The sequence below is a fragment of the Notamacropus eugenii genome, chromosome 7 (genome assembly GCF_028372415.1).
Source record: "Notamacropus eugenii isolate mMacEug1 chromosome 7, mMacEug1.pri_v2, whole genome shotgun sequence".
NCBI classification, from domain to species: Eukaryota; Metazoa; Chordata; class Mammalia; order Diprotodontia; family Macropodidae; genus Notamacropus; species Notamacropus eugenii.
In genome coordinates, this window is record NC_092878.1 from 120,674,136 (window position 1) to 120,687,582 (window position 13,447).

Genomic DNA, 13,447 nt, shown 5'->3' on the forward strand with positions numbered 1-13,447 from the left:
TGCTTGGACTATTCAGAAACAACAAAGAAGTAGTCCCAGTACTCAAGAAGCTGAAGAAGGACACAAAATTTGCAGGATCAAGCATAAGTAAAGCAGTTATACAGACCTGAACAGTTATATAAATGCCAGCAATTAGCATTAGTATTAAGTAAATATAAAGTAATTTCAAGAGGGGGAGAATGCTAATAACTGGAGAATTGGGGAAAGTTTAATATAGGAAGTGGCTGCTAAGCTGGATTTTGATGGAGGGGTTTCTAAGAGGCTGAAGTGAGCAGAGAGGGCACTGAAGCCAGGACCACTGGCCCAAAGTCGTGTCATGTACAAGTTACCAGGCAGGTTAAGTGAGACAGAGGATGCAGATGATGAGAAGTAACAGAAAATAAGATGGGAAAAGTAGGTGGGAGCCAGAATTGTGGGAGGGCTTTACACACCAAGTGGAAGATTCTATATTTTATCCCAAAGGCAGTAAGATGGCCATTGAAAATTTTTTTAGTCCGAGGATGACATGGTTCTATCTATATTTCAAGTACATCAGTTTAGCAGCTATATCAAATATGTATTGGAAAAGAAAAAGACTGGAGGCAGGGAGAATGTTTAGGGGATTATTAAAATAATCCAGTCCTAAAGTAATAAGGAATTGTAGATAGATGCTCTATAAATTGAGAAAATTAGAGAAATGTCAGAGAGATTATGGAGGGGAATTATATCTAAGTATTATATTTGAATATCATTACATATATTACATAATTTTATTAATGTACCAGGGGAATTGCCAGCTGATCAGTGGGTGTTGAAGAAGGAAGAGTTAAGGGTAACTTCTTAAAACTTTAAGGACATATTTGAATAAAAGGTCTTGACTGTGTAGATTTCTCTACAACAGCCTAGATTGGGAAACAAATCTGGGAAGAACATGTCCTAAGAGACCTGACAGTCTCATAAAGATGTCCCTGGGAATTGGAGAGGGTTGCACCACTAAATGCCCTATGTCACCACAGCTGTAACTCTCCAGATGTCTTTTGTAGGGGGAATTTCCATGGCAGGTAACAATTAAAGAAGGTGAAAGAATCCACTGTGGAGGAATCTATATTGGAGGCTGTTGGGTACTGACTGCTGCACACTGTGTCAGGTAAAAGTATTTTTAATATAACTCTTTTCATGGAGCAATGAAATTAGGTTTAAAAAGGTAATGGCAGAAGAGGCATATGTGTGCAATTGAAAAAAAAATTGTGAAATCCAGAATCCATCACCTTCTCATGATTAGTAGATAAATCTAGTGTCCCAGACAAACTGTGGAGCAGGTGTTCTTAACTTGAACTTTTAAAAATATATATATTTTGATCATTGTAATATAATCTGTTTCTTTTGTAAAGATATGCATTTTGTGTATTTAAAAACATTATTCTGAGAAAGGACCCATGGGTTTCACCAAACTCACAAATGATCCTCATCTCCAGACTCTGTCTTTTCATTGCTTGTAATCATAAATGTTTAACAACCATATCTAAAAAAAAAAAGTACCCACAACACACTTTTTAAGTTAATTTGCATTGCTAACATTTTCTCCGTCACTTTCTTAAGTCTAGAACAACCAACAGAACAATACATCAGGCCCTGATTTGTAGCATTAGCCTATTTCTGAAGTGTAAAATGGCCATCGTGAAAATTTAACAATCTGCTCTCCTGAGCTAATTCAAGTGAACTTCAGCATAGCCCCGCTGCCCTTCGTTCGGCCTCCTGGCTTCTGTGGCTTCTCTCAGGAATCAGCCCCATCCCACCTTCTGTTCCTTCCTAGGTTTTCCTCAGTACTAGTGCCCTCCCTTGGAGACTACCCTCAGTCTACTCCGTGTAGATCTTCTAGGTACCTAACTGTTTACTTGTTGTGTCCTCCAGTGGACTGTAAGCTCCTCAAGAGGAGGCAGGGACTGTCTTTTGCCTTTCTTTGTACTTCCAGCACTTAGCACAGCGCCTGGCACACAGCTGGCAACTAATAGATGTTTGTTGACTTGACCAAAATGCCACAGAGGTCCATGGCACAGAAAAAGGTAAAAACCCATAGAGAGTCGACCTGCTAGCCAACGGGCAGCATCCCAGTGAAGACTAAAGGAAGTCAGCTTTATTGTAGCAGTTTCATTTCTCTCATTTATAAGATTGTTGGCACTTTTTAAGCCTTAAAACTTGCTCGCTTACTCTCTCTTTAATATATATGTATAAATGTATATATACATATATACATACACATGTATATATGAGTTATTACTATTATTATCATTGTGAGGCTATAAAGAGACAATACGAACTACAGAATTTCCCCTCTTATGCCAGCCAATGAAAGTCAGCCATCTCTCCCTCCAGCCTCTTATTCCCTCCCTTCCCCAACTGAGAAAGCAAGGGAAAGCCATCTTTTTTTTTTTATAATTCTCTGATCAGCTATCTTTTATTTTTTTTTCCTTCTTTATTTATTTATTTAACTTTTAACATTCATTTTCACAAAATTTTGGGTTCCGAATTTTCTCCCTTTTGTCCCCTCCCCCACCCCAAAACACCAAGCATTCTAATTGCCCCTGTCTGCCAATCTGCCCTCTCTTCTATCATCCCTCTCTGCCCTTGTCTCCATCCTATACCCCTTTACCTGTATTTCTTATTTCCTAGTGGCAAGAACGGTACTCGACAGTTGTTCCTCAAACTTTAAGTTCCAACTTCTCTTCCTCCCTCCCTCCCCACCCCTTCCCTTTGGAAGGCAAGCAATTCAATATAGACCAAATCTGTGTAGTTTTGCAAATGACTTCTATAATAGTAGTGTTGTGTAAGAACTAATTATATTTCCCTTCATCCTATCCTGTCCCCCATTACTTCTGTTCTCTCTTTTGATCCTGCCCCTCCCCATGAGTGTTGACCTCAAATTGCTCCCTCCTCCCCATGCCCTCCCTTCCATCATCCACCCCACCCTGCTTATCCCCTTATCCCCCACTTTCCTGTATTGTAAGATAGGTTTTCATACCAAAATGAGTGTGCATTTTATTCCTTCCTTTAGTGGAATGTGATGAGAGTAAACTTGATGTTTTTCTCTCACCTGCCCTCTTTATCCCTCCACTAATAAGTCTTTTGCTTGCCTCTTTTATGAGAGATAATTTGCCCCATTCCATTTCTCCCTTTCTCCTCCCAATATATTTCTCTCTCACTGCTTGATTTCATTTTTTTAAGATATGATCCCATCCTCTTCAATTCACTCTGTGCACTCTGTCTCTATGTGTGTGTGCGTGTGCGTGTGCATGTGTGTGTGTGTAATCCCACCCAGTACCCAGATACTGAATAGTTTCAAGAGTTAAAAATATTGTCTTTCCATGTAGGAATGTAAACAGTTCAACTTTAGTAAAGTCCCTTATGACTTCTCTTTGCTATTTACTTTTTCATGCTTCTCTTCATTCTTGTGTTTGAAAGTCAGATTTTCTTTTCAGCTCTGGTCTTTTCATCAAGAATGCTTGAAAGTCCTCTATTTCATTGAAAGACCAATTTTTCCCCTGAAGTATTATACTCAGTTTTGCTGGGTAGGTGATTTTTGGTTTTAGTCCTAGTTCCTTTGACTTCTGGAATATCCTATTCCATGCCCTTCGATCCCTTAATGTAGAAGCTGCTAGATCTTGTGTTATCCTGATTGTATTTCCACAATACTTGAATTGTTTCTTTCTAGCTGCTTGCAATATTTTCTCCTTGATCAGGGAACTCTGGAATTTGGCCACAATGTTCCTAGGACTTTCTCTTTTTGGATCTCTTTCAGGCGGTGAGCTGTGGATTCCTTGAATACTTATTTTGCCTTCTGGTTCTAGAATCTCAGGGCAGTTTTCCTTGATAATTTCATGAAAGATGATGTCTAGGCTCTTTTTTTGATCATGGCTTTCAGGTAGGCCCATAATTTTTAAATTGTCTCTCCTGGATCTATTCTCCAGGTCAGTTGTGTTTCCAATGGGATATTTCACATTATCTTCCATTTTTTCATTCTTTTGGTTTTGTTTTGTGATTTCTTGGTTTCTCATAAAGTCATTAGCCTCCACCTGTTCCATTCTAATTTTGAAAGAACTATTTTCTTCAGTGAGCTTTTGAACCTCCTTTTCCGTTTGGCTAATTCTGCTTTTGAAAGCATTCTTCTCCTCATTGGCTTTTTGAACCTCTTTTGCCAATTGAGTTAGCCTATTTTTCAAGGTGTTATTTTCTTCAGCATTTTTTGGGGTCTCCTTTAGCAGGGTGTTTACTTGTTTTTCATGCTTTGTTTGCATGTCACTCATTTCTCTTCCCAGTTTTTCCTTCACCTCTCTAACTTGATTTTCAAAATCCTTTTTGAGCTCTTCCATGGCCTGAGCCCATTGAGTGGGCTGGGATACAGAAGCCTTGACTTCTGTGTCTTTCCCTGATGGTAAGCATTGTTCTTCCTCATCAGAAAGGAAGGGAGGAAATACCTGTTCACCAAGAAAGTAACCTTCTATAGTCTTATTTTCTTTCCCTTTTCTAGGCATTTTCCCAGCCAGTGACTTGACTTCTGAGTATCCTCTCCACCCCCACCTTGCCTCCAGACCCACCCAGCCAGCACTTGGGGTCTGAGATTCAAATGCTGCTTCCCAGCCTTAGGGCTTTGGGCGGGGGCAGGGCTGCTGTTCAGTGTGAGATTAAGTTCAGGTGCTCAGGTCAGGGCAGGGCCGCCTCACAGGCTCGGTTCCCTCAGGGGGTTTATGCAGAGACCTTCAACAATGGATCCAGGCTCCTGCCTGCTTGGGGAGCCCTGGTCTGCTCCCGCCTCCGCTGCTGCCTCCCGAGGGGGCCTGAGTTATGGGGGCACCCCACACCCCTCTTGACCCACCGAAGAGACCCTCTCACCGACCCTTGTCACCTGTGGGTGGGGGACCCATGTGGCCGCTGGAGATTCCGTCCCTGAAGCATGCTCGGATCCGCTCCTTTCCGCGCTGCCCTGCCGAGGCAGGGTTGGGCTCTGCTCTGGGTCCGGGGCGCAAGGGACCTTTTGCAAGAGGTTTTCAGGCTCTCTGGAGCAGAAATCTCCTCCGCTCCATTGTTCTGTGGCTTCTGCTGATCCAGAATTCGCCGGTGGTTCTTTTTTTACAGATATTTTATGGGCAGTGGGTTCAGAGGTAGCGTATGTGCGTCTTTCTACTCCGCCATCTTGGCTCCACCCCCATCTTTATTTTTTTCATTTGTATTAATTTTAGTCAACATTCATTAACACAAGATTTTGAGTTCCAGATTTTCTCCCCATCTCTCCCACCCCAGGATGGCTTACATTTGATTATCCCTTCTCCCTCTCCTCTATCACCCCCTCCAAGGCCCCCCCTCACTTTCCTGTAGGGCTAAATAGATTTCTATACCCCATTGCCTGTACATCTTATTTCCCAGTTGCATGTAAAAACAATTTTTAACATTTGTTTTTAAAAGTTTGGGTTTCAAATTCTCTCCCTTCTCTCCTCACCCATCCTCATTGAGAAAGCAATGAGGGAAAGCCATCTTTTAAAGCTGTATTCCACATGACAGCCATGGTCTCAGAGCTAATGAAGAGATAAGGACATTTGGAAAATATGAAAAAAAATCCTTTTTTAAAAAAAGGGAAGAAAAAGGGAACTCAGTGCTATATGTTTTTATATTCTAGTAAATATTTTCCATTTTATCTTGTAGAAGAAATGTAGCACATCGGTACCAAGTATGGACAGGAGTACTAGACTGGATAAAACTTAACAAGGAAGTTCAAGTCCAGCGGGTAAATCAAGTGATAATTCACGAACACTACAGTGGGACCACCTATCAAAACGACATCGCTTTAATAGAATTGAAAAAACACCAAACCAAAACCACATGTGAGCTGATGAATACTGTCCCTGCCTGTGTCCCCTGGTCCCAGTATCTCTTCAATCCTGGGGATAAGTGCTTTGTTTCTGGCTTAGGACGAAATGAAGGTATTTCTTATACTAGTTATTAAACAACATACAAGGGGCTGACACCTATGCAGAAAACAAGTTTTATATTGTAGGCAACTTAGAAAAATGCTATCAGCATGCTAAAAGGGGTTGTTGTTCAGCTTTTTGGGTTGTCTACATCTCCTCAGTGCTGAAGGGCATGTTACAGGCTCATTCTTGCAACAATATACAAAATTATCTTGGGTGATTGATGGGGAAAGTTTTTAAAATACTCAAATATATACAAACTGCATATTTATCAGATACCTATTATATCCCAGGCACTGTGCTAGGCCCTGGGGATGCAAGTGTATAAAGGATAAAATAGAGCCCAAGAGTAAACACAGCAGAATCACACAGTAATTGAATGCAAACATATCCATTAGTCTGGAAGGAAGGGCATGAGAACAGCCTCATGCAGAAGACCGTGCATGAGCTAATCCTTAAAGAAAGAGGCATCCTATGCAGCAAGGAGGCTGTCACTTTTACACACACGTAAAAGTACAAAGAGGAGGCAAAAAGAAATCCGTTCCTTAAAATGTTCTAAGTATTTCCAGAGTCAGTGGTCCTCTCCTCAGGCTCACTGTCCTGGAGCAGTGCAGGCCATATCTCCCCTACAGGGGACCTGAGGGCACTTGTGTTCTAAGGCTTGGGCCCTGTTCTCATTAGGTTCTCCTTACTGTTAGCCACTCGTCACTAGCAGCCTGCTTCATTTAACCGGGGCATTTAGATTGGTTCTTAGAAAGAGATATTTATTTTAAGAATAATAAGGGAAGGGAATGGAGGGAGAGGAGAATGGACTATCACTAGCGTAAGTACCTACTATGGACCAGACACTTTTAAAAAGCAAATATTGTTTTATTTTCACAACAACCCTAAGATGTTATTATTATCTCCATTACAGGTTATTATTAGGATGCTATTAAATCCAATCAATATCCCCATTTTACAGTTGAAGAAACTGAGGCAGAAAAGGTTACTTCATTTGCCCAAGGGCACACAACTCTAGTAAATGTCTTAGGCCAGGTTTGAACTCAGGTCTTCTTGATCTAAGCTCTAACCACCGCACCACCAACAAGAACAAAAGTACAAGCCTTTCCCCCAGTCATCTCAGTGGTGACAGCAGGCTTGGATTGAACAGTTTCCACATAGCTTTGGTCCCATCAAGTTCACATCCAAATCCAGCGTCACTGCCAGATGAGTATACAACTCAGCTGCCAAGAGGCCTGCAGTCTTCCCCCTGGTGCTGGGCCAGCTGCAAAGCCCTACATAATCTTGATTCCTGAATTCTTAAATTCCCAGATGGTTCCCTTTTCTGACTTCTCAGAACTCAAAAAGTTGTAGCCATCACCTTCATTCACCTAAAATAAAAGGACAAATTCCTAGCCATAAAAACCCGGGATCCTGTTTGCAGGGCAGCAAGATGGCCTCTGACAGGGAGAAGGCCCACAGCCTTCCCCTACACAGCATTGTCTCTCATCAGAGCAATCAGAGGAACAAAGTCAGACACAGGGAGGGCTGAGGCAATTAGTGACTTTTATATTCTCCACTTGGTCTGGTTGGCAGTTGCCGCTGGTCAGAAGGTTAGCAGACTGGAGCCTGTTACAGAATGTCTCTGTATGCTGCAGTCTCTCCACTGTATATCATCACAGATTTCTTGGAAATAGGCTCCCAACCTCTTCCACATGGGGAGCTCCGCTAATGTGGTCCCCTGTCACAGTGTACACAAGGAAGTGCTGAGGATGGGTCTGCTCGTTTAGAAGATCTCTGATTTCAGTTTCCCAACTGGAATCACGCATCCCAAATACTTTATCTGAATATCTTCCTTACAGTTCAGTGCAAACCCCATGGGATTGTAGACTCCTTGAAAGCAGAGACTACTTTTTTGTCTTCATATACCATAACTTAGCGTACAGTCAAGTATTTGTTGAATTAAATTCTTGACTTTTCTCTGTCTCTTTAAATTCCCTTTAACCTTCTTTTGTAACAGAAATCCTAAGTGTGCCCAGCTACTTCTACGCTGCTGTACTGCATGATCTTTAAAAGTAGTAGACCAACGTGGCCTTTTCAACTATCACATTGGCTTTTTAAATCAATTAATCACCAAGCACTTATTAAGTACCTACTCTATACAGTCATTATAGCAGTTATGGGAACAGGGACAAAGTGAAATTAGTTCTTGCCCTTGAGGAGCTTGGTTCCAGTTCTGAAACTTGGAAGAAAAGACTGAAAAATGTAAGCATCGCCTTTACATATGCTGTCACAAATATAATGGTACATATGTACTGATACATTCCCATTAGTTCTCATTGTCATTCCTCACTTAAAAAAAAAAAGCCCTTTTCATCCTCACATATTCAAGAAAATACAAGGAATTACTGAATGAAGTAATAAACCCACAGGGATTAGTCAAGCACTCACTGTGTGCCCAGTACAGTGTTTAATGCTGGCAATACAAAGATAAAAGTACCATCCTCCCTATCCTCAAGGAATTGATATTGTAATGATAATAATAAAGAAGCGCAGGTGTTAGGGGGCAGGTGGGTGGTGCAGTGGATAGAGTGCCTGGCCTGGAGTCACAATGAGTCATCTTCTTGGAGTTCAAATCTGGCCTCAGACTTTTACTATCTGTGTGACCCTGGGCAAGTCACTCCACCCCATGCCTCAGTTTCCTCATCTGTAAAATGAGCTGGAGAAGGAAATGGAAAACTACTCCAGTGTCTCTGTCAGGAAACTCCAAACAGGGTCATGAAGAAGTGTCGGACATGACTAACAACAGATGTAAAGAAACTTTAATATCACTGGTGTGATCACTTAATGCTCTGAAAACCAGGGCCCACAGTACTCCCTTAAATTTCATTCTTCATGTTAGAGTAAAAATTGAGAAAACTGGTTGGAGGACATGGCTAAAATTGACTAACAAGATATCATGAGACTTAGAGATGACCTTAATCCAGCCCCCTCATTTTGCAGATGATAAACTATTTTAAAAATAAATGGAGCTGGCCTCAACACCATGAAGACCTGGGTTGAAGGCCTGCCTCTGGCTCATGCTGGGCATGTGTGTATGAACCTGAGCAAGCTGTATAACTTCTTCTTGCTTGTGGCAACTCAGTTAAGGCATTATGTTTCAGAGAAGGTGCTGACTTCCTTCAGTAGAGGGAGTTTCCTCACCTAGAAGTTCTCTATCCCAATGAAATCCAAGGCCCAGTCCCATTCCCTATACTACATAGCCACAAATTTATTATCTTTTGTGTTGTGTTGAGAGAATTTGTATTCCTTTATGTTTGTCAACTGTCCACAAAACACTCGTTTCTTTTTTTTCTTTTAGTGGAAAAAAATATATATAAGCTCAAATGGGGTGAAGTCCAGCTGATAGGCAATTGTTCTAAATATTACTCAAATCGCTTCTTTGAAAAGGAAATGATATGTGCAGGTAAGCACTGAATGGCTTCTTGGTTCTATTTTTCTACATGTGTCTGCTTCTCTTGAGTATTAATCCAATTCAGTCTAATAAACATTTATGAAGCACCTACTGTGTGCCAGGCTTCGAGGATACAGTTCACAAAAAGGAAAACAGACCCTATCCTCAGGGTGCTTAAAATCTAAAAGAGGAGGCAACCTACCAAAGAAGAGGCAAAAAAAGGTGAGGGGAGTGGAGAAGGAGGGATGAGACATGGCGGGCATCTTATTGTTTGAAGTTGAAACCAGGCAAGGCAGCAGATACAAAGGGGAGTGAGCTCAGACTCCAGTTTCTGTCCTCTGTAAAGGAGGAGTTTGATACCCTGCCCTCTAGCCTCCAGTTGGGGGGAGAGGAGGCAGAGGAGGTGGTATCGATCAAAGCTAGACTGTTCTCAAAATCAAAGCTAAAAGAGATTTAATCAAAAGAGAAAGGTAGGGAAACAGCACTGTATGTCAGCCATGTTAGTATTGTTTTAGACCATTTAAAGTAGCTAGACAGCATAAGGTTGGAATGTTGCTGTGGTACATAAGAAATGAGTTGGCAGACTTAGAAAAATATGGAAAGACGTGGACTTCTGAAGGAAAAGGTTATCCACATTAGAGAAACAGGACAAACAAGTACAGTACAGTTTTACATAGAAGTATATGAATGTATATGTCCATATAGGAGTATGATTATAGCTATCTAAGTGTATGTATGTGTTGTGTGTATGTTATATGTATGTATAAATACGTTTGTGTAATGTGTGTGTGTGTGTATATATACATACATACATACATATATACATATATCTATTTGTCTATCTGTATATCCGTGCTTAATCTTAGCCTTCTTGGGGTGGAGGGGGGAAATACAACAAAGTAAAAAGTGCATAGCAGAGAACAAAAGAAAACTTACAAGGAAGCAAAGACAAGATGGCCAGCTCTGAACACAATATGTAGTATTTCTTGGATAAGCTTTCTTGAAATGGAAATTTATTGCTATATATTTTAAATTCTTGTTCTGCTATACACACGGCAATGCTTTTTTCCCTTAATTTGTATTTAAGTTTATATTTCTTTTTCTTTTCTTATTGTGTTTTTAAGTTTAAAAAAAATAAAATAAAAAGAGACTAGTGTGGTAGTGAGATTAGAGGTGATAAACTTATCCTGGGACAGGCATCCTGTTCCAAGGAGTTGAAACAAAGCTGGGAACCAGATGCAGAATGGATCACTATATTACTATATGCTGTCCCTGCTGCTTTTTAAAGACAGTGATCTAAAGCTTGGCTCTCAGCCTGCTAGACCAGTATATTTTGAAGCATTCTGAAATCCTCAAATCATAATATTTGCAAATATGGTCACATGGACAACAGATTTTCAATGTTCTATGGTAAACCAGGGGTACTGCCATCTTAGTTTGTAGACTACAGCCTGATAAAAGTTATGAAGTCCATATGAGAAGCAGGTAGTTGACATAGTGGACAGAATGCCAGACTCAGAGTTGGGAAGACCTGAGTTCTGTGTGACCATAGGTAAGTCACTTAACCTCTGTCAGCCTCAGTTTCCTCATCTGTAAAATGGAGTTATAACAGCACCTATATCAGAGGGTTGCTGTGAGGATCAAATGAGATGATATATGTGAAATACTTTATAAGCCTCAAAGCACTATATAAACGCTAGCTCCTGTTATTAGTATCCACAAGTCGCTCTCCTAGGTGCTAGTGAGCCATGAGGATGGGGAGGAAGAGGATACAAGCTGCTTCTTAGTCGTGAGAGCAAAACAGAGAAGAAAGGAGGTGTCTTTTTGCCCAGAGAATCCCTTTACCCGGAATGCAGTGATTACTGACCCAGCACCAAAATTCTATCTAAAGCAAGCAGAGTCAGCAGGTATATGGTGTTTGCCAAGATGGAGAAGTGAGCAGGAAGTTAGGAATGCCCAGCTTTTGGGGGAAGAAGTACTATAATGGTGGAGAGAGCACCGGATTTAGTGACATAAAACCTAAGCTGGACTAGTAACTCCAAAGCATCCTAGATGCACAACCAGCATTTACTAACTTTGTGACCATGGACCAAGGACTTCCTCTTTCTGAGCCCAGTCGTTTCCTCTGTGAATAACTACATCCTTCCTGCATTTGTTGTACAGAAAACTAACTCTTGGTAATATTTCCAATGTTTCAAATTCAGAAATATGGACTAGGATATTATGGCCCCAGATCGACGACATCATGCCCATCATGACTGGGCAGTGTAAAAAAGTGTAAAGCCCAGTGGGTTGTGATGAGTGGGGGGATGGGTTCATAATTTTCAAATGAGAATAAAATAGGTGCATTCATTTTTTCTTTTTCTTTTTCTTTTTTCTGCTCAGGAACAGATGATGGTTCTACAGATGCCTGTAAAGGAGATTCTGGAGGGCCCTTAGTCTGTATGAATTCCAACAATCAGTATTATGTTTGGGGCATTGTGAGCTGGGGCGAAAACTGTGGAAAACCTGAATTCCCTGGTGTTTATACAAAAGTAGCCAACTACTTTGACTGGATTAGTTATCATGTGGGAAGGTCTCTTATTTCCCAATACAATGTATGATGGTGTGGCTTCTTTGTCCTTGCTCTTACTGTCAAAATTCCCACTTTAACAAAACTAAATAAGACAAATTATTGACTTTTGAAGACAAAAAACTTTCAAAAACCACAAAAAACATTTCAAAACTATGTTCTATAGTTATTTTTTCTGTTCCATATAAGATTTTGTGCCTGAATAAATGCTGTACTTAAAAAAGTTTACGAAAATGTTCTCAAAATAAACATTTTAACAAGCATGGAGTTATAACAGCACCTATATCAGAGGGTTGCTGTGAGGATCAAATGAGATGATATATGTGAAATACTTTATAAGCCTTTACCAGCAGTGCTGTGAGGATCAAATGAGATGATATATGTGAAATACTTTATAAGCCTTTACCAGCAGTGTAAAACCTTATCTTTGGCTTCAAAAAATCAGCTTCACAAATACAGGGTTGGAAGAAGCCAATTGGCTAAAGAGTTAGAGATGGCTAGAGATCTGGGGGTCTTAGTGGTCTGCAAACTCATTATCAGCATTGTCATTTAGCAGCCAAAAGAAAAAAAGCTAATTCAATCAGGCTATTTTAAGAGAATCATAGCTTACAGGAATAAGGCCTGTACTTATATATTCTGCACTCTGTCCTGACCAGAGGCACACATATCTCTGGAGGACTGAGGTCAGTTCTGAGTGCCACAGTATCCTTAAGAAACTCATAGGACAAAGAAGCCAGGGTAGCAAAGGGCCTTGAATCCATATCATGTGAACAATGGTTGAAAGACCTGGGATAAAAGAGAAGATTTAAGAAGGACCTAATATAGTTAGGTGATGAGCAGAGAAAGGGAATGGGGATTGTAAATCACCAAGCTCTGGATTCACCTTGGCATCACATGGCTTCAACGTGCTGTATTTGGATGACATGCATACCTCATTGGACTTCAGCTCCCATCCCGGCTCAGTAAGGAATCTTTAGGTTCATCTAAATTCAAATGTAGAAAAGTAAAGGATGTTAGGGGCCTGCAGATTGACTCAAGAGACCACAAGCCTCTGCTGTTCTATTGAACCTCTATGACCTAAACTTATACTAGGTGATTTAAGCTTGTCTTTTAGGCTTAGGCTGGAACCTGTCTCACCTAGCTCTTACCCCAACCTTACCAGGTGCTGGTAAATGTTTAAGAAATAGCTCTCTGAAGGGGGAAAAAACACTTTTCAAAAGTTTTATCTGAACGATTAACATTTTAGCCATCACTTTGTTAAATCTAGATAATCAACAAATCAAGCCCTGATTTGTAGTATTTGCCTATTTCCAAGGTATAAGTACTCACCGCAAATTTAATAATCAGATCTAGTGAGAAAGGTCTGACTCTAAATACCTTCTTCTGAAATGACAGGCATGTGCCACTTAAAACCACCTCCCATTCCCCCCATCTTGTTCATTCCCCCTTAGTGCTATCCGTAGTCACTCTGAAGCATGGGTGAGGTATATTGGCATACCT

At 40.7% G+C, this 13,447-nt stretch overlaps 1 protein-coding gene across 3 annotated transcripts in view; it reads left to right on the plus strand.

The window, feature by feature from the left end:
* Positions 1 to 12,212, plus strand: part of CFI (complement factor I) — a 45,335-nt gene extending 33,123 nt beyond the window's left edge. For all 3 annotated transcript variants that reach the window (XM_072623929.1, XM_072623930.1, XM_072623931.1), the window contains exons 12-15: positions 1,023 to 1,126; positions 5,674 to 5,951; positions 9,283 to 9,387; positions 11,761 to 12,212. In XM_072623929.1, coding sequence (XP_072480030.1) covers positions 1,023 to 1,126; positions 5,674 to 5,951; positions 9,283 to 9,387; positions 11,761 to 11,978 — 705 coding nt within the window. In that variant the 3' untranslated portion in view covers positions 11,979 to 12,212. The remainder of the gene's footprint in view (positions 1 to 1,022; positions 1,127 to 5,673; positions 5,952 to 9,282; positions 9,388 to 11,760) is intronic.
* The last annotated feature ends 1,235 nt before the right edge of the window (positions 12,213 to 13,447 follow it).